Source organism: Engystomops pustulosus, chromosome 4 (genome assembly GCF_040894005.1).
Source record: "Engystomops pustulosus chromosome 4, aEngPut4.maternal, whole genome shotgun sequence".
NCBI lineage: Eukaryota > Metazoa > Chordata > Amphibia > Anura > Leptodactylidae > Engystomops > Engystomops pustulosus.
Genome location: NC_092414.1, coordinates 8160337 through 8181587, shown reverse-complemented (window position 1 = coordinate 8181587; position 21251 = coordinate 8160337). Strand labels below are relative to the sequence as shown.

At 46.9% G+C, this 21251-nt stretch overlaps 1 protein-coding gene across 17 annotated transcripts in view; it reads left to right on the top strand.

Annotated features, from left to right (window-relative positions):
• Positions 1–964: 964 nt before the first annotated feature.
• Positions 965–21251, top strand: part of PPFIBP1 (PPFIA binding protein 1) — a 78724-nt gene continuing 58437 nt past the window's right edge. For 13 of the 17 annotated variants that reach the window (XM_072145034.1, XM_072145031.1, XM_072145032.1 and 10 more), the window contains exons 1-2: positions 16855–16938; positions 19008–19216. In XM_072145034.1, coding sequence (XP_072001135.1) covers positions 16875–16938; positions 19008–19216 — 273 coding nt within the window. In that variant the 5' untranslated portion in view covers positions 16855–16874. Of the gene's footprint in view, positions 1106–4959; positions 5120–8633; positions 8685–9403; positions 9579–16854; positions 16939–19007; positions 19217–21251 lie in introns of those variants that run through there. The other 4 variants (XM_072145023.1, XM_072145022.1, XM_072145021.1 and 1 more) reach the window with 4 other exon arrangements.

Sequence of the window (21251 nt, the reverse complement as noted above, 5' to 3'; positions counted from 1 at the left end):
CCTGTCCCCCCTCCCTCTATATCCCGGGATCCTGTCCCCCCTCCCTCTATATCCCGGGATCCTGTCCCCCCTCCCTCTATATCCCGGGATCCTGTCCCCCCTCCCTCTATATCCCGGGATCCTGTCCCCCCTCCCTCTATATCCCGGGATCCTGTCCCCCCTCCCTCTATATCCCGGGATCCTGTCCCCCCTCCCTCTATATCCCCGGATCCTGTCCCCCCTCCCTCTATATCCCGGGATCCAGTCCCCCCTCCCTCTATATCCCTGGATCCAGTCCCCCCTCCCTCTATATCCCTGGATCCTGTCCCCCCTCCCTCTATATCCCTGGATCCAGTCCCCCCTCCCTCTATATCCCCGGATCCTGTCCCCCCTCCCTCTATATCCCGGGATCCAGTCCCCCCTCCCTCTATATCCCTGGATCCAGTCCCCCCTCCCTCTATATCCCTGGATCCTGTCCCCCCTCCCTCTATATCCCGGATCCTGTCCCCCCTCCCTCTATATCCCTGGATCCTGTCCCCCCTCCCTCTATATCCCGGGATCCAGTCCCCCCTCCGTCTATATCCCCGGATCCAGTCCCCCCTCCCTCTATCTCCCTTTTCCCCTCTCCAGCCTCCTCTCCCCTCAGGCCACGTTCACACACGTGTTGTAGCGTTTCCTCAGTGTTTGGTCAGTGACTTTTCTGTCACTTTGTTCTGTGAGCTGCCGTTGTTAATCAGGTTTTGGAGCCACTGAAAAACGCACTGTCCTCGCCCGTACATCGGGGCGCGTGCGGTTCTGACTGGGAATTGACCCATTGAACATAACACGTCCTGTACACGGGGCCTCCTGCGTCTCCTGTGTCTTTCCCGGATCCCGCTCCTCTTCCTGTTTCCCGGCTCATCCTGTCCTAGAAATTTTGGAATGTTCACTCCGTGTGAGTGACAGGTCTGTCAGCCAATCCCCGCTCCTGCGGTGTGCAGCCCCGCCCCCTCTCCCGTGCTGGGCGGTGAGCGGGCCGGAGGGGCGTGTCCTGGTGACGTCACGGGGAGTCCGGGCTGAGGGGAGACACGGAGGGAGCGGCGGAGACACCGGGAGGAGGAGGAGGAGGGAGCGGCCCGGGAGGAAGGTGAGCGCCGCCATGTGCACGGGACACCGGGGGGAACGGCCTCGCTGAGGTGTCGCTACTTTGTATCACTTTTTCCAGATCTTGTGCAACTTCTGCGTCTCCCAACTCCCGGGGCATGCTGGGACGTGTAGTGTGCAGCTCCAGGGACTGCCCACTGCTGAGGTGCCGGAACAATCGCCTCCTTGTCTGCAGCCAAGTCATGGAAACTCTTCTGCTGCAGGATACAGGGGACAAGTCTGTAGTATATGGGGGTCCTGCCCGGGACAGGGGACAAGTCTGTAGTATATGGAGGTCCTGCCCGGGACAGGGGACAAGTCTGTAGTATATGGGGGTCCTGCCCGGGACAGGGGACAAGTCTGTAGTATATGGGGGTCCTGCCCGGGACAGGGGGCAAGTCTGTAGTATATGGCGGTCCTGCCCGGGACAGGGGACAAGTCTGTAGTATATGGAGGTCCTGCCCGGGACAGGGGACAAGTCTGTAGTATATGGGGGTCCTGCCCGGGACAGGGGGCAAGTCTGTAGTATATGGGGGTCCTGCCCGGGACAGGGGACAAGTCTGTAGTATATGGGGGTCCTGCCCGGGACAGGGGGCAAGTCTGTAGTATACGGTGGTCCTGCCCGGGACAGGGGCAAGTCTGTAGTATATGGGGGGTCCTGCCCGGGACAGGGGACAAGTCTGTAGTATATGGGGGGTCCTGCCCGGGACAGGGGACAAGTCTGTAGTATATGGGGGTCCTGCCCGGGACAGGGGGCAAGTCTGTAGTATATGGAGGTCCTGCCCGGGACAGGGGACAAGTCTGTAGTATATGGGGGTCCTGCCCGGGACAGGGGACAAGTCTGTAGTATATGGGGGTCCTGCCTGGGACAGGGGACAAGTCTCTAGTATATGGAGGTCCTGCCCGGGACAGGGGACAAGTCTGTAGTATATGGGGGTCCTGCCCGGGACAGGGGACAAGTCTGTAGTATATGGGGGTCCTGCCTGGGACAGGGGACAAGTCTCTAGTATATGGGGGTCCTGCCCGGGACAGGGGACAAGTCTCTAGTATATGGGGGTCCCTGTCCTTCTCCCTCCCTGTCAGGTTGATAGTTGGGGTGCCGACTACTTCCTAGCAGATTCCTGTGCCCCTTCCCCTCATGATGTCAGGTTTCGGTCGGTGTTTGTGTTGGAGGAGGGGGACAAGTCGTATTTCGGATGTTTGGTGTGATTTGTGTCATTGTCCCTGGAGCTGGGGGTGACATCTGGTTGTCGCTGGCACTTTGCTGCTGTGGTAGAGGGAGAGAGCGCTGCCTCTTCCAGTGTCTGGACACAGAACAGCACTAGTACATATGAGTGGTGGTCCTGCTTTGAGTTGTAGTCCTGCATAGGATTGTGCTGTAAATTACAGGATGGTCCCTTTAAGGGGACAATGTTGTAGTCTGTTGCGTTACAGTGTATCAGTGGGAATTGCAGGAGGCGGCTTCCCATCCCCTTTTATTGCGGCACTCTCTTTACAATGTTGGGGGTTTTATTGGGGGGCTCATGTCTCGTCTCCTCTCGTCTTGCAGCTGCTCGGATGCGTCTCTGAAGGGTCTTCCTGAAAAACATTCCGACTTCTAAAATTAACGTGAATTCCATGTGTGAAAATACATTTATATGAATGGAAAGTCTTGTCCGGGGGGGATGACTCCTCCGACTCTTAAAGGGCCGGGACGCCTGTTTGAAAAACATGACTTCTTTTTTCCAGCTGACCCCGTGACAATTAATTTCTTTACAGCTGAGTTGCAATACCGCTTCTAACCACAGTCAAGTGTGGCGCTGTTTGAGGAAGAAAGCGGCCATGTTACAATCCCTTTAAGGTGCTATTATTATACAAATGAATGTCTTATTTGTAGACTTTATGATCTGCGGGAGATTGAGCTGCAGTTCCTGGCACGACCTGTGAACAGGTGGGGCGCTGTTTCTTAAAGGAATCTTCCATGTCGACCTCCCCGATTCAACACTGTTAACTTAAATAGCCAATGACAATGTCTCCTTTAACAATTCATGATCTAAGTGCCCAAATTATTAAATTATTATTTTAAAATGATTTTTTCAGGCATAAAAAAAACTAAAGTATTTAACCATAAAAGTCTAAATTGGAGAAAATTTAATTTCTTAAAAAAAAATGTTAAGTCTGCTTTTTATATATACCTTATATACTCGAGTATAAGCCTAGTTTTTCAGCACAAAAAAATGTGCTGAAAACCCAAACTCGGCTTATACTCGAGTAAAAAAAATATAGGTTTTTACCAGGTTTATACTTGGGTCGGCTTATACTCGAGTATATACGGTATATTTTTTTAGTTTTTCTCTCCTCTTCTTTTTCATTCGCCTGTCAGATTAAAATCTTCGCACACGTAGCGCCTCGTCTTCGCGGCTCTGGTTACCGCGGTGTTAATTTGACGTTAAGTCGTTAAATCAATGGGGGGGGGGGATTGTCTGACGATTTTTTTTTCGTTAAACAGTTAACTGCGCTCTCCGCATTCCTGAAAAATACTCGTCATTCCTGCAGAAGTCTCATTAACCCGGGCAGGAGGGGGATAAAAATCAGGAATTCGGTGGAGGGTTTTTTTTTTTTTGGCTGAGGGCACAGATTATTTTCTTAAAGGGGCGCCCGACCCGCATTGCTGGTGGATCTGTTTTCCTCTTATCAGCCTTTTTCAAGGGATTGGACTCTTCATCGATGGGATTAGTGACAGAAAACCTAGTTTTGGGCCAACATCGGGAGCTTTTTTGGCTAGAGTTCCCCTTTAACGCCCCTTCCTGTGTAGTGTTGTGTTTCTCCGCAGCGCCGTGTATGATGTGTGATGACAGGATATTATGAGTCGCCTCTTTATAATGGACATTTTCGCTTCCGGCTATAAACATTTGCGCCAAACACGCGCTATTGTCTGATGAGATAATGGAGGGACCACGTGCCTTTAAGAGATGTAAATTAAAGGGATGTTTACTGCCATAAAACATCTTGTAGAGTCGAACCTGTCCCCTGAAACCCGTCTTCCCTCAGAAACCACTTGTCGCATAAACGTGGTGGATTAATAATGAGGTTTTTGGCCAAAATATGATAAAATGTGAATTTTAACTAATATTTATATGTTATACAATTCTCAGCTGAGGGTTTGTTGCAGTTGCTGCTGTGTTTATCTCTCTGAGGATTGTGTCTCACTATAACAAACTCTCATCTGTGATAAGTGTTAGGCTGTCCGTAAAATAATTCACTGACAGCAAGCGGAGATCTTAGAAAGTAAAATCGGACGTGTTGCCCACAGCAGCCAATCGGAGCCCAGCTCATATTTCCTAAACTGCTGTGGTAAAATGTAAGCTGAGCTCTGATTGGTTGCTCTTGGGGGATAAGTTGTCTAAAAACATATGAATATAACCTAATCCGTATCGCAGCTGAGGGTTTGTTGCAGTAGAAAGGTTAACCCAGCAGCAAACATAACAAACCATCAGCTGTGACAAGTATCAGGCCTGTACAATTGAGGTATACCAAAAACAGAACCAATCAGGTCTCAGCTTTCATTTTAGCACAGCACTGTAAGAAATTAGAGCTGTTCTTTCATTGGTTGCTAAAGCTCTGTGGTAAAATGAAAGCTGATTGGTTGCTAAAGCTCTGTGGTCAAAGCTGATCTCTGATTGGATACTAAAGTGTGGGAAAATGAAAGCTGATCTCTGATAGGTCAATGAAGCTCTGTGGTAAAATAAAGCAGCACTGTGATTGGTTGCACAGCTAGGGCTCTGTGCTGCGCCATAGGGTTCTTCCTGGTACCAGACAGTGACAACCCCAGACTAGACGCCTCTATAAATACATAATAACCTGACTATTCACAGACAGCGAGTCACACGTGTATTTATACCATGTCTGCGGATATTTCTAGAACATTCTCCAATATGGCTTGATATATCCGCGCCTGGGAAAGCTGGGTGCTACCATTACAATATGTCATGGCCTTTCAGGAATGTGGGAAAGTAGTGTGCCTGCCCTGTAATGAGAGGTGGGGACGAGGCTGGCGCCCGCTACTAATCTTCAAAGTCTTATTAATCCGCTTTTTGAGTCTTTCTAGAAAAATGTTCTGCTTTCTTTGAAATCTCATCCCAGGTGTATAAATAGAGCCGTGGTGTGGAGCAGAGGAGGAGCGCCGGCCCTGTAAATGTTAAGGAGTTATAAATATAGGGTGGGAAAGTTGGGTTGGGTGTATCATCCAGCTTTCCCTTACTGGTGCCCTGCTCGGTAATGAAGCAGCCTGTTAAAGCAGAACGTTCCTTTACAGACGATACCATTACTTGGTGTATAGTGTACTCTGGTTGCGGCGCAAGCTGCGCGGAGCCCGCTCTGGTTGCGGCGCAAGCTGCGCGGAGCCCGCTCTGGTTGCGGCGCAAGCTGCGCGGAGCCCGCTCTGGTTGCGGCGCAAGCTGCGCGGAGCCCGCTCTGGTTGCGGCGCAAGCTGCGCGGAGCCCGCTCTGGTTGCGGCGCAAGCTGCGCGGAGGCCGCTCTGGTTGCGGCGCAAGCTTTATTATGAAGTAAAAAGAAATGTGTGATAGTGGAGAGGCTGATACCAGCGGGCAGTAGCTGACGTGACCCCTCGCAGGAGACGGTCTTGTTATGGGGGGGGGGGGGTGACGTGTAGCGGCAGCGAGGATCCTGACAGCTATATGGGGGCTGTACACACAAGGGCACCCGGGAAGGGGGGTGATCCCAGGGCTTGTAAGGACCTGCCTAACCCTCCGCACACGTGGCGCTTACACCCCTAGGGGGCACTTTAAGAATTAGATTCACCCTTCTGTCCCCAGCGACATTCCTCCTGTGTTACTACTGTGTGCACTGTAATTCTGCTATTCTATTCATACACCCGGGACTGCAACAGCTGGAATCTGTGTGACCTGTAATCAGCTGCATCCTGTGTCCTGCACCACTGACTGTGTGACCGACATATCACATGATCAGCAGCGACCGCAGGACACAGGATGAGAGAAGAAAGGAAGGATTGTACCGAGACACTGAGGAGGGGGGGGGGATAAACACAGGGGCAGTATTATAGTAGTTATATTCTTGTACATAGGGGGCAGTATTATAGTAGTTATATTCTTGTACATAGGGAGCAGTATTATAGTAGTTATATTCTTGTACATAGGGGGCAGTATTATAGTAGTTATATTCTTGTACATAGGGGGCAGTATTATAGTAGATATATTCCTGTACATAGGGGGCAGTATTATAGTAGTTATATTCCTGTACATAGGGGGCAGTATTATAGTAGATATATTCCTGTACATAGGGGGCAGTATTATAGTAGTTATATTCTTGTACATAGGGGGCAGTATTATAGTAGATATATTCCTGTACATAGGGGGCAGTATTATAGTAGTTATATTCTTGTACATAGGGGGCAGTATTATAGTAGTTATATCCCTGTACTTAGGGGGCAGTATTAGAGTAGTTATATTCTTGTACTTAGGGGGCAGTATTAGAGTAGTTATATTCTTGTACATAGGGGCAGTATTATAGTAGTTATATTCCTGTACATAGGGGGCAGTATTATAGTAGTTATATTCCTGTACATAGGGGGCAGTATTATAGTAGTTATATTCCTGTACATAGGGGGCAGTATTATAGTAGTTATATTATTGTACATAGGGGGCAGTATTATAGTAGTTATATTCCTGTACATAGGGGGCAGTATTATAGTAGTTATATTCTTGTACATAGGGGGCAGTATTATAGTAGTTATATTCTTGTACATAGGGGGCAGTATTATAGTAGTTATATTCCTGTACATAGGGGGCAGTATTATAGTAGTTATATTCTTGTACATAGGGGGCGGTATTATAGTAGTTATATTCCTGTACATAGGGGGCGGTATTATAGTAGTTATATTCCTGTACATAGGAGGCAGTATTATAGTAGTTATATTCTTGTACATAGGGGGCAGTATTATAGTAGTTATATTCTTGTACATAGGGGGCAGTATTATAGTAGTTATATTCTTGTACATAGGGGGCAGTATTATAGTAGTTATATTCCTGTACATAGGGGGCAGTATTATAGTAGTTATATTCCTGTACATAGGGAGCAGTATTATAGTAGTTATATTCCTGTACATAGGGGGCAGTATTATAGTAGTTATATTCCTGTACATAGGGGGCAGTATTATAGTAGTTATATTCTTGTACATAGGGGGCAGTATTATAGTAGTTATATTCTTGTACATAGGGGGCAGTATTATAGTAGTTATATTCTTGTACATAGGGGCAGTATTATAGTAGTTATATTCCTGTACATAGGGGGCAATATTATAGTAGTTATAGTCCTGTACATAGGGGGCAGTATTATAGTAGTTATATTCCTGTACATAGGGGGCAGTATTATAGTAGTTATATTCCTGTACATAGGGGGCAGTATTATAGTAGTTATATTCTTGTACATAGGGGGCAGTATTATAGTAGTTATATTCTTGTACATAGGGGGCAGTATTATAGTAGTTATATTCTTGTACATAGGGGCAGTATTATAGTAGTTATATTCCTGTACATAGGGGGCAATATTATAGTAGTTATATTCTTGTACATAGGGGACAGTATTATAGTAGTTATAGTCCTGTACATAGGGGGCAGTATTATAGTAGTTATATTCCTGTACATAGGGGGCAGTATTATAGTAGTTATATTCCTGTACATAGGGGGCAGTATTATAGTAGTTATATTCTTGTACATAGGGGGCAGTATTATAGTAGTTATATTCTTGTACATAGGGGGCAGTATTATAGTAGTTATATTCTTGTACATAGGGGCAGTATTATAGTAGTTATATTCCTGTACATAGGGGGCAATATTATAGTAGTTATATTCTTGTACATAGGGGGCAGTATTATAGTAGTTATATTCCTGTACATAGGGGGCAGTATTATAGTAGTTATATTCTTGTACATAGGGGGTAGTATTATAGTAGTTATATTCTTGTACATAGGGGGCAGTATTATAGTAGTTATATTCTTGTACATAGGGGCAGTATTATAGTAGTTATATTCTTGTACATAGGGGGCAGTATTATAGTAGTTATATTCTTGTACATAGGGGCAGTATTATAGTAGTTATATTCTTGTACCTATTCCATGGTATGTGATTGGTTGGTAGGTGATGCGGGGATTATCATTGCGGTGTCCCCCTGTATCACATGCCTGTGTTTGGGATGAGTGAGGTATCTGCGCTCCGGAGGGATGAGGCCACTTGTACAGTTATAGTGATGGATTTGTCTCTTGTCTATGTGTAATGTCAGTAAATCCTCCTCCTCTCTCTCTGTGACTATTACTCATCCCCTGCTGATAGATGGGAGTCTTGGTGCAGCTTTGGTAGTGATGCAGGAGCTCGGGGATGGACTGATGTATTTCCAGGGTATTGGATGAATCGGCAGGTTCTCTCTGATCTTCTCCAGTCACTTCCAGAGCTGCTCTTATACATTGTGTCTGGTTGTTATAATCTGAGTAAATGTTGCGCCTCCTCCTTATATTGCAGGCTGCAAGGAGACGGTCGGCTTTGGATGTGACTAGAGTCGGATATAACAAGGTACCTTGTCGTGGGGCAGTAACCTCATTGTAATGTTCTGTAATATTTACCCCCCCCCCCCCCCTTGGTTATATACACATAGCGCAGTTTGGATGGGGTCCTGGTTGCCATCGCTCGCGGGGTTTGGCTTTTCCTGACCTCTGTGACCACCATCCGCAGCCACTTCCCAGTTATTTTACTTCTCCCAAGGAAACGCCTTCTCCTGTTTTCTTTGCTTTTTAAAAATTTTTTGCAGCTACTTTTTTTTACTTTTTGATGTCTCGTCCCATAGAAGAAACTTTTCTCTCAAGGGAGGAGGAGGTAGTTCTGTTGGACCCCGAAATGGCTCTGGGTCCCCGGGCCGGACCCCCTGAAAGGGGCTCTGGGTCCCCCCGGGCCGGACCCCCTGAAAGGGGCTCTGGGTCCCCCCGGGCCGGACCCCCTGAAAGGGGCTCTGGGTCCCCGGGCCGGACCCCCTGAAAGGGGCTCTGGGTCCCCGGGCCGGACCCCCTGAAAGGGGCTCTGGATCCCCCCGGGCAGGACGCCTCAGACCCCAGCTCACATTCTTGCACATGTACAATACCAGTCACCACCTGTAGAGGAGAGGGGGCGCTGTTGCTCGTCACATGTAATTCTGCTCTGTCCCTTTAAGAACAGCCTGTGATTGTCTGGCGCCTTATCATTGTAAGATAAATAGAGGCTCAGTGCAGATATATCCTGTGCTTCCTCTGCGCTGCTCTGAGCCCCGCTGTATAATCGCTGCCTTGTATAGCGGGGGCTTTGTTTTCAGGACCCTCGTTTCTGTGCATAGTCACATCAGTATTCAGAGGAGTATGAAGAGACCCTAATGCTCCGAGCCCCCCCACATACACTCCGGCAAATTCACCACCGCGACTACAGAGGGGCACGACACGGGTAAGTGATACTTATACTCTATATCGTGCACAGGGAAAGCTGGGTGACTACCGATAGAGCATAAGGTTTATTATTCCTTAGTGGCCGCCTCTCCAGAGACTCCTATCCTACAGCCGTGACATGATGTTACCCAGAGACGTGTTTACTCAGGAATCCGCTAAACAAGCAGCGCAACCGTATCATCTGTAATTGTATGTTCAGCTGCGGGCGGCTTCTCATGTACCCACACAGATTCATCCTGCCCCTCTGGCATCAACAGATTACTGCCATATGGTGCACAGAGTGGCACTATGTATACCGCAGTATAATGTATAGATATGGCTGCATAGTGTCATGTATCTACCGTACTATAATACTGCCCCCTATGTACAAGTATATAACTACTATAATACTGCCCCCTATGTACAAGAATATAACTACTATAATACTGCCCCCTATGTACAAGAATATAACTACTATAATACTGCCCCCTATGTACAGGAATATAACTACTATAATACTGCCCCCTGTGTACAAGAATATAACTACTATAATACTGCCCCCTATGTACAAGAATATAACTACTATAATACTGCCCCCTATGTACAAGAATATAACTACTATAATACTGCCCCCTATGTACAAGAATATAACTACTATAATACTGCCCCCTATGTACAGGAATATAACTACTATAATACTGCCCCCTATGTACAGGAATATAACTACTATAATACTGCCCCCTATGTACAAGTATATAACTACTATAATACTGCCCCCTATGTACAAGAATATAACTACTATAATACTGCCCCCTATGTACAAGAATATAACTACTATAATACTGCCCCCTATGTACAGGAATATAACTACTATAATACTGCCCCCTATGTACAGGAATATAACTACTATAATACTGCCCCCTATGTACAGGAATATAACTACTATAATACTGCCCCCTATGTACAGGAATATAACTACTATAATACTGCCCCCTATGTACAGGAATATAACTACTATAATACTGCCTCCTATGTACAAGAATATAACTACTATAATACTGCCCCCTATGTACAGGAATATAACTACTATAATACTGCCCCTATGTACAAGAATATAACTACTATAATACTGCCCCCTATGTACAGGAATATAACTACTATAATACTGCCCCCTATGTACAAGAATATAACTACTATAATACTGCCCCCTATGTACAGGATATAACTACTATAATACTGCCCCCTATGTACAAGAATATAACTACTATAATACTGCCCCCTATGTACAAGAATATAACTACTATAATACTGCCCCCTATGTACAGGAATATAACTACTATAATACTGCCCCCTATGTACAGGAATATAACTACTATAATACTGCCCCCTATGTACAGGAATATAACTACTATAATACTGCCCCCTATGTACAGGAATATAACTACTATAATACTGCCCCCTATGTACAAGAATATAACTACTATAATACTGCCCCCTATGTACAGGAATATAACTACTATAATACTGCCCCCTATGTACAGGAATATAACTACTATAATACTGCCCCCTATGTACAGGAATATAACTACTATAATACTGCCCCCTATGTACAGGAATATAACTACTATAATACTGCCCCCTATGTACAGGAATATAACTACTATAATACTGCCCCCTATGTACAAGAATATAACTACTATAATACTGCCCCCTATGTACAAGAATATAACTACTATAATACTGCCCCCTATGTACAGGAATATAACTACTATAATACTGCCCCCTATGTACAGGAATATAACTACTATAATACTGCCCCCTATGTACAAGAATATAACTACTATAATACTGCCCCCTATGTACAAGAATATAACTACTATAATACTGCCCCCTATGTACAAGAATATAACTACTATAATACTGCCCCCTATGTACAAGAATATAACTACTATAATACTGCCCCCTATGTACAAGAATATAACTACTATAATACTGCCCCCTATGTACAGGAATATAACTACTATAATTCTGTGTATTTGGGTTTGGTCCAGTTGTGGTTCCTGTAGAATTCCCCAGTTTTCCTCTTGTTGTGGGTGAGATGAGATTTCCAGTGATTTCTGGGTAGTTTTGTGCTCTGTATTTTGGTCTCGCCTTCTGCTCCTTGTGTTCTCGTTACCGTTATGTCTGGGCGTGTCTGATCGCTTGGGCGGGATTTATTTACATCATGTGACATGTAATGATTGATCTCAGCTGACGATGGTTACCGGGTTTCTGGGGCTTATTATATGATTTCCGTCCTAATAACCCGTGGAGGACACTTTCATAGGAAAACATGGGGACAGCGTCGCTAAAAAGGACCCCCTATTGTGGTCCATTGACTGGCTGTCACAGCTCCGCCTCTTTTTGGATCGCCAGTATACACCTCCCCTTTTATTACACCCTCATTGTAGGTTGGGGGCTGTGATGTGGGAAGGTTTCTCATAATTGTAATAGTTGAAGGGGTTAATTAGTCATCTTTAAAGGGATGGTTCACCACTGGTTACATAACCTCCCGATCCCTGCTACACTTTGACACCCTCGTTGTCACCCGACTCCCAGAAACTTGAGGGGAGGCGTCGGCCAATCCCTGGAAGAGGTGGGTCACCTGTCTAACCAGAGAGAGAACGGTCAGCCAATCACAGGCAGAGGGGAGTCATGACCACAACCAGGGATCGGTCAGCCAATCACAGGCAGAGGGGAGTCATGATCACAACCAGGGAACGGTCAGCCAATCACAGGCAGAGGGGAGTCATGATCACAACCAGGGAACGGTCAGCCAATCACAGGCAGAGGGGAGTCATGACCACAACCAGGGAACGGTCAGCCAATCACAGGTAGAGGGGAGTCATGCCCACAACCAGGGAACGGTCAGCCAATCACAGGCAGAGGGGAGTCATGCCCACAACCAGGGAACGGTCAGCCAATCACAGGCACAGGGGAGTCATGACTACAACCAGGGAACGGTCAGCCAATCACAGGCAGAGGGGAGTCATGACCACAACCAGGTAACGGTCAGCCAATCACCGGGAGAGGGGAGTCATGATCACAACCAGGGAACGGTCAGCCAATCACAGGCAGAGGGGAGTCATGACCACAACCAGGGAACGGTCAGCCAATCACAGGCAGAGGGGAGTCATGATCACAACCAGGGAACGGTCAGCCAATCACAGGCAGAGGGGAGTCATGACCACAACCAGGGAACGGTCAGCCAATCACAGGCAGAGGGGAGTCATGACCACAACCAGGTAACGGTCAGCCAATCACAGGCAGAGGGGAGTCATGACCACAACCAGGTAACGGTCAGCCAATCACCGGGAGAGGGGAGTCATGATCACAACCAGGGAACGGTCAGCCAATCACAGGCAGAGGGGAGTCATGACCACAACCAGGGAACGGTCAGCCAATCACCGGGAGAGGTGGGAAAGAAAGGACAGCCAATCACAGGCTGAGGTGGATTACGACGGCAACCAGGGGTCAAAGGGTCAGCCAATGACAGGCAGGGGTGAGTTAAAATTACGTAGAGGGAGAGAACGGTCAGCCAATCAGGTCTAAGGTGGGTCAATACACGAATGAAGCATAGCCCAATCGGCCAATCACAGGCTCGCTCTGAGGTCACAACCCCCTCCAGTCAGTGGGGAGCACCTCAAGCAGCCACCAAAATATCGGCTCATTTTAAGCCTCATTAAATTCTACTTAAAGGGGCGGTGTTGTGTCCCCACCGGGTTTCTTTAACCCTTTAGGTGACAGTGAGTGCACTTCACTCCCCTGCCTCTACCCCGCAGTCCTGTAATCGCTCCGCTCCGCTCATGTGACCTATGACCTTTTATTGATGTAAAGTTGATTGGGCGGCGTATGGCGGTAATATAATAACCAGCAGGCGGGTGATTACTGTGTGACCGAGGGCGGTTCATGAACGCTCGACTATAGATGTGGCGAATAAAAGGATTCATTGTGTTTTTCCAGTTCTTAAAGGAAAAGTCCTCCAAAAAACAGATTGGAGGGAGGAGGGGGGGTTACTCTAACGACCAATCACAGCACAGTATGGACAGATTTTGATCAGCCATTGCTCCCTCTGGACCCTTTATATCCCTCTTAATATACCGCCCCCGCAGGACTATATTCAAGTGACCGAGTGGTTACCGCCCCTTTAAGCTTCTTAACCCTTTACAGTACAGCCATCGAAACGCTCGCTCTCTTTGATGCTGAAAAGACAAATATTTTTGCCTCCTCCCTGCCGCTTTCATGCTGGGTCTGGGTCACACCCAATAATAATCCCTCTGGGCGCGGCGTCCATGCAGTATGGCACGTGCCGGCATTTAAAGGGGCGGTGACGTCATTTATACCGCAACCGTCACCCGGCAGAGCTTCTCGGGCCGCGTTACGTGAGGCCTCCGCCAGCTCTGGCGCATCTTTCATTAAGAAGTTATCAGGTGATGAACGTGAGCGGCTGCTGGAGAGGATCTCTATCATCCTGCAGGACAATGGCTGGTAATTACTTACTGCCACCGGTGGCCAAAAGTGGAACTGCAACTAATGAATTGTTTTATGCTTATTCTACTGTTATACATAGGAGTAATCAATGTGTTACTAGAACTACAGAACTAGGAGTGGAAAACACCTGGACATATTAGATTTACTGATATTATCACCAAAACACCTCCCAACACTTTCATCATCTCTGTCTGATGGAATTCATCACAAACCGTTATGACTGAACACGGAGAATCAGGCGACCGTTATCCTGCCAGATGTGATTAGCACATCGGGTATCTGGAGAGTGAACGCTGGACCCAATAGTGAGCGCAGCTCTGGAGTATAATACAGGATGTAACTCAGGATCAGTACAGGATAAGTAATGTCATGTATGTACACAGTGACTGCACCAGCAGCAGAATAGTGAGTGCAGCTCTGGAGTATAATACAGGATGTAACTCAGGATCAGTACAGGATAAGTAATGTCATGTATGTACACAGTGACTGCACCAGCAGCAGAATGGTGAGTGCAGCTCTGGGGTATAATACAGGATGTAACTCAGGATCAGTACAGGATAAGTAATGTCATGTATGTACACAGTGACTGCACCAGCAGCAGAATAGTGAGTGCAGCTCTGGAGTATAATACAGGATGTAACTCAGGATCAGTACAGGATAAGTAATGTCATGTATGTACACAGTGACTGCACCAGCAGCAGAATAGTGAGTGCAGCTCTGGAGTATAATACAGGATGTAACTCAGGATCAGTACAGGATAAGTAATGTCATGTATGTACACAGTGACTGCACCAGCAGCAGAATAGTGAGTGCAGCTCTGGGGTATAATACAGGATGTAACTCAGGATCAGTACAGGATAAGTAATGTCATGTATGTACACAGTGACTGCACCAGCAGCAGAATAGTGAGTGCAGCTCTGGGGTATAATACAGGATGTAACTCAGGATCAGTACAGGATAAGTAATGTCATGTATGTACACAGTGACTGCACCAGCAGCAGAATAGTGAGTGCAGCTCTGGGGTATAATACAGGATGTAACTCAGGATCAGTACAGGATAAGTAATGTCATGTATGTACACAGTGACTGCACCAGCAGCAGAATAGTGAGTGCAGCTCTGGAGTATAATACAGGATGTAACTCAGGATCAGTACAGGATAAGTAATGTCATGTATGTACACAGTGACTGCACCAGCAGCAGAATAGTGAGTGCAGCTCTGGGGTATAATACAGGATGTAACTCAGGATCAGTACAGGATAAGTAATGTCATGTATGTACACAGTGACTGCACCAGCAGCAGAATAGTGAGTGCAGCTCTGGAGTATAATACAGGATGTAACTCAGGATCAGTACAGGATAAGTAATGTCATGTATGTACACAGTGACTGCACCAGTAGCAGAATAGTGAGTGCAGCTCTAGGGTATAATACAGGATGTAACTCAGGATCAGTACAGGATAAGTAATGTCATGTATGTACACAGTGACTGCACCAGCAGCAGAATAGTGAGTGCAGCTCTGGAGTATAATACAGGATGTAACTCAGGATCAGTACAGGATAAGTAATGACATGTATGTACACAGTGACTGCACCACCAGTAGAATAGTGAGTGCAGCTCTGGAGTATAATACAGGATGTAACTCAGGATCAGTACAGGATAAGTAATGTCATGTATGTACACAGTGACTGCACCAGCAGCAGAATAGTGAGTGCAGCTCTGGAGTATAATACAGGATGTAACTCAGGATCAGTACAGGATAAGTAATGTCATGTATGTACACAGTGACTGCACCAGCAGCAGAATAGTGAGTGCAGCTCTGGGGTATAATACAGGATGTAACTCAGGATCAGTACAGGATAAGTAACGTCATGTATGTACACAGTGACTGCACCAGCAGCAGAATAGTGAGTGCAGCTCTGGTGTATAATACAGGATGTAACTCAGGATCAGTACAGGATAAGTAATGTCATGTATATACACAGTGACTGCACCAGCAGCAGAATAGTGAGTACAGCTCTGGGGTATAATACAGGATGTAACTCAGGATCAGTACAGGATAAGTAATGTCATGTATGTACACAGTGACTGCACCACCAGTAGAATAGTGAGTGCAGCTCTGGGGTATAATACAGGATGTAACTCAGGATCAGTACAGGATAAGTAATGTCATGTATGTACACAGTGACTGCACCAGCAGCAGAATAGTGAGTGCAGCTCTGGGGTATAATACAGGATGTAACTCAGGATCAGTACAGGATAAGTAATGTCATGTATGTACACAGTGACTGCACCAGCAGCAGAATAGTGAGTGCAGCTCTGGGGTGTAATACAGGATATACATCTTCATACATGGACATACCCTTTAAGTATAGCTGTTATCAGTGTAGTTACCCCAGTCGCTGCAGTAGGTGTGTGTAACCCTTTCCTTGCTGTGCTGGTTTCCCTCCTCAGTGTCCTCTCTGCGTCTCGCTCCTTACAAGGTTGTATTTGGGTTTCGGCGCAATCTTAATCCAAACACAGTGTTCTGGGCCCCGGAGACGCTCGGCCGCTGCGCCTCTTATCTCCGGACGGATCACAGGCCGCTCCGTAGTTTACATGATGTAGAAGATCCGATCACAACTGAGGGAATTTGTGTGATGAATGAATGGAATGAGCTGCACATAAGAGGGGGATCCGGGGTAATAGCTTACTTTGTATACTCAGGTGTGAATGCCGCTCAGGGTCTCTGGAAAGCTTTATCTCATGTCTGATCCCTGTTTTTCAGGACTGAACGTCGGCAGCAAAATGATGACAGACGCAAGTGAAATGTTAGCCGCGGCCTTGGAGCAGATGGACGGCATCATTGCGGGTGAGCACACAAGTCCTTATCTGATACCTGGGAAAGCTGGGTGACTGCAATGATATCTGACAGCAAAGCTTTCGCATATAGCTATAAGGTGGTAACCAAATCATTCAGTTACTGGGAAAGCTGGGTGAGATGTTCATTTTTACGTCTTTTATGGGAGCCCACACCCAGCTTTCCCAGATAACACATCTCTATAGAAGGAAAAGACAGATAAGCCTTTCAGTTACTTGGAAAGCTGGGTAATATGTTAATTTTTACATCTTTGATGAGAGTAGTCACCCAGCTTTCCCAGATATTACATCCCTGTTGAAGGAAAGGACATAAATCATACTAGCTAGTTAAGATCATCCTCACCCAGCTTTCCCAGATATCAAATCTCTACAGGAGGAATAGACACAAACATCATACATGCAGATCCTCACTTTAGTGTGTATCTATGTGGTGAAGGTGTCTGGGAAAGCTGGGTGACAATATGTTTATTGTGTTTTTTTTAAGGGAGTCCTCACCCAACTTTCTCACCCTATCTGTGATAGGTGATGTGAGGAATTGCATAGCTAGTTACGTTAGTGTCTGGGAAAGCTGGATGGCAATAGGTTAACTTTTATATGTTTATTGGGAGTCCTCACCCAGCTTTCCTCGATATCACATCTGTGTGACACACAGGTTCAGGTGTCTAAGCAACTTTGAGGTGTCTCGGAAAGCTGGGTGAAATTATACACAAGAGTTAGCCCACTCTGTCTTGGGACAGAATTTGTAATTTAAGGAAAGCTGGGTGAATAACATAATGGCTCTTCTCTATAATTAGGCAGTCATGTGGCAATTAGGTTGTTTCCCTGATTAATATGTAACCATTCAGCTACTGGCAAAGCTGGGTGATAATCTGCATGTTCACTTTAATGTATTTTGAGCATGTTTTCACTCAGCTTTTCCAGATATTGCATCTTTTTGAAGAATAGCTTAGCTAGTTACACAGGTGTCTGGGAAAGCTGGGTGACGATACATTCACTTTTATGGGATTTCTCATCCAGCTTTCCTAGATATTACATCTTCTAGAAGGAAAGGACACACAAACCATTCTGGTATCTGAGAAGATCCTCACCCAGCTTTTCTTGGTATCACTTCTGTGTAACAGACAGCAATCATGACTACCAGGTGTTTGGGAAAGCTGAGTGTGTGTTCATTGTTCTGTTATTGTTAGAGGAGTCCTTTCCTTCTTTAGTCATGTGATATCTGGAAAAGCTGGGTGAGGACTCCCGTGAAACTAAACAAAGATAACCTATTTGTCACCCAGCTTTCCCAGACACCCGTGTCACTACCCATAACAGAGATGCAATATCTAGGAAAGCTGGGTGAGGACACATTCTGGCATCTGGGTAAATTGACATGTTCATTTTGATGTCTTTTGAGTGAGTCCACACCCAGCTTTCCTAGATATTGCGTCTCTGCGATAAGTTGTTATACAGGTGTCTGGGAAAACTGGGTGACAATAGGCTCAGTATGGCATGTTTTATGGGGGACCTCACCCAGCTTTCCTATGTATAAACAGGTATGACCTTTCAGGTGTCTAGGAAAGTTGTGTGACAGGTTCATATTTATGTCTTTAAGGGAGTATTCCCAGAGCTTTGCTAGATACCACATCTCTGTGGAAGGAAGGGTATGATTGAGGAGCTAGATACACTAACCATTCAGTTACTGGGAAAGCTGAGTGAGAGGATCCTCACCCAGCTTTTTCCTGGTATAATGTGTGGAAAACAGGAATTAGAGTATAACCTTTCAGGCGTCTTGGAAAGCTGGGTGACACAGCAATGACTGAATAGGATTTATTAGAAGGGGTTGTATAGAGATCATTCAACCTGTTGAGTGTCAGCTCCTGGGCCCAGAGGAGTGGGGGAGGGGGTGTAACATGGACCGGGAGGAATGACAGCTGCTCCGGATATTTCCGTCACTTTAAAAATACCGCGATCCCGCCCGGAGCTAATTCTGCTCTTCACTAGGAGCCGGGCAGAATACAGGAGCGCTGCTCCGGGGGCGCACTACAACTCCCAGCACTAACCCTTTCCTCTCCCCTGCAGGCTCCAAGGCGCTGGAGTACTCCAATGGCCTGTTTGACTGTCAGTCGCCCACATCGCCCTTCATGGGCGGCATCCGGGTGCTGCACCTGATCGAGGACCTGCGGGGGATGCTGGAGATGATGGACACCGACGAGAGGGACGGCCTGAGGTGCCAAGTGCCCGACTCCACCGCAGAGGCCCTGGCAGAGTGGCTGCACAGTCAGATGGTGGTAAGTGACCCATGTTACCCTGTCCTGTCTGATCCTGGGAAAGCTGGGTGACCAGCCGTCTGCCCGCCATCTGTCTCGCCACTACATAGTGCTTTCCACAGCAGCACAGAGTATTTCAGGAGCCGGGTTATACTGATGTAATGGGGGGCAGTGACCTGTCCTCTCATGATGTGACTAGTACAGCAGCACAGAGTATTTCAGGAGCCGGGTTATACTGATGTAATGGGGGGCAGTGGTCTGTCCTCTCATGATGTGACTAGTACAGCAGCACAGAGTATTTCAGGAGCCGGGTTATACTGATGTAATGGGGGGCAGTGGTCTCTCCTCTCATGATGTGACTAGTACAGCAGCACAGAGTATTTCAGGAGCCGGGTTATACTGATGTAATGGGGGCAGTGACCTGTCCTCTCATGATGTGACTAGTACAGCAGCACAGAGTATTTCAGGAGCCGGGTTATACTGATGTAATGGGGGGCAGTGGTCTGTCCTCTCATGATGTGACTAGTACAGCAGCACAGAGTATTTCAGGAGCCGGGTTATACTGATGTAATGGGGGGCAGTGACCTGTCCTCTCATGATGTGACTAGTACAGCAGCACAGAGTATTTCAGGAGCCGGGTTATACTGATGTAATGGGGGCAGTGGTCTGTCCTCTCATGATGTGACTAGTACAGCAGCACAGAGTATTTCAGGAGCCGGGTTATACTGATGTAATGGGGGGCAGTGGTCTGTCCTCTCATGGTGTGACTAGTACAGCAGCACAGAGTATTTCAGGAGCCGGGTTATACTGATGTAATGGGGGGCAGTGGTCTGTCCTCTCATGATGTGACTAGTACAGCAGCACAGAGTATTTCAGGAGCCGGGTTATACTGATGTAATGGGGGGCAGTGGTCTGTCCTCTCATGGTGTGACTAGTACAGCAGCACAGAGTATTTCAGGAGCCGGGTTATACTGATGTAATGGGGGGCAGTGACCTGTCCTTTCATGATGTGACTAGTACAGCAGCACAGAGTATTTCAGGAGCCGGGTTATACTGATGTAATGGGGGGCAGTGGTCTGTCCTCTCATGGTGTGACTAGTACAGCAGCACAGAGTATTTCAGGAGCCGGGTTATACTGATGTAATGGGGGGCAGTGGTCTGTCCTCTCATGATGTGACTAGTACAGCAGCACAGAGTATTTCAGGAGCCGGGTTATACTGATGTAATGGGGGCAGTGGTCTGTCCTCTCATGATGTGACTAGTACAGCAGCACAGAGTATTTCAGGAGCCGGGTTATACTGATGTAATGGGGGGCAGTGACCTGTCCTCTCATGATGTGACTAGTACAGCAGCACAGAGTATTTCAGGAGCCGGGTTATACTGATGTAATGGGGAGCAGTGACCTGTCCTCTCATGATGTGACTAGTACAGCAGCACAGAGTATTTCAGGAGCCGGGTTATACTGATGTAATGGGGGGCAGTGGCCTGTCCTCTCATGATGTGACTAGTACAGCAGCACAGAGTATTTCAGGAGCCGGGTTATACTGATGTAATGGGGGGCAGTGGTCTGTCCTCTCATGATGTGACTAGTACAGCAGCACAGAGTATTTCAGGAGCCGGGTTATACTGATGTAATGGGGGGCAGTGGTCTGTCCTCTCATGATGTGACTAGTACAGCAGCACAGAGTATTTCAGGAGCCGGGTTATGCTGATGTAATGGGGGGCAGTGACCTGTCCTCTCATGATGTGACTAGTACAGCAGCACAGAGTATTTCAGGAGCCGGGTTATACTGATGTAATGGGGGGCAGTGGTCTGTCCTCTCATGATGTGACTAGTACAGCAGCACAGAGTATTTCAGGAGCCGGGTTATACTGATGTAATGGGGGGCAGTGGTCTGTCCTCTCATGATGTGACTAGTACAGCAGCACAGAGTATTTCAGGAGCCGGGTTATACTGATGTAATGGGGGGCAGTGACCTGTCCTCTCATGGTGTGACTAGTACAGCAGCACAGAGTATTTCAGGAGCCGGGTTATACTGATGTAATGCGGGCAGTG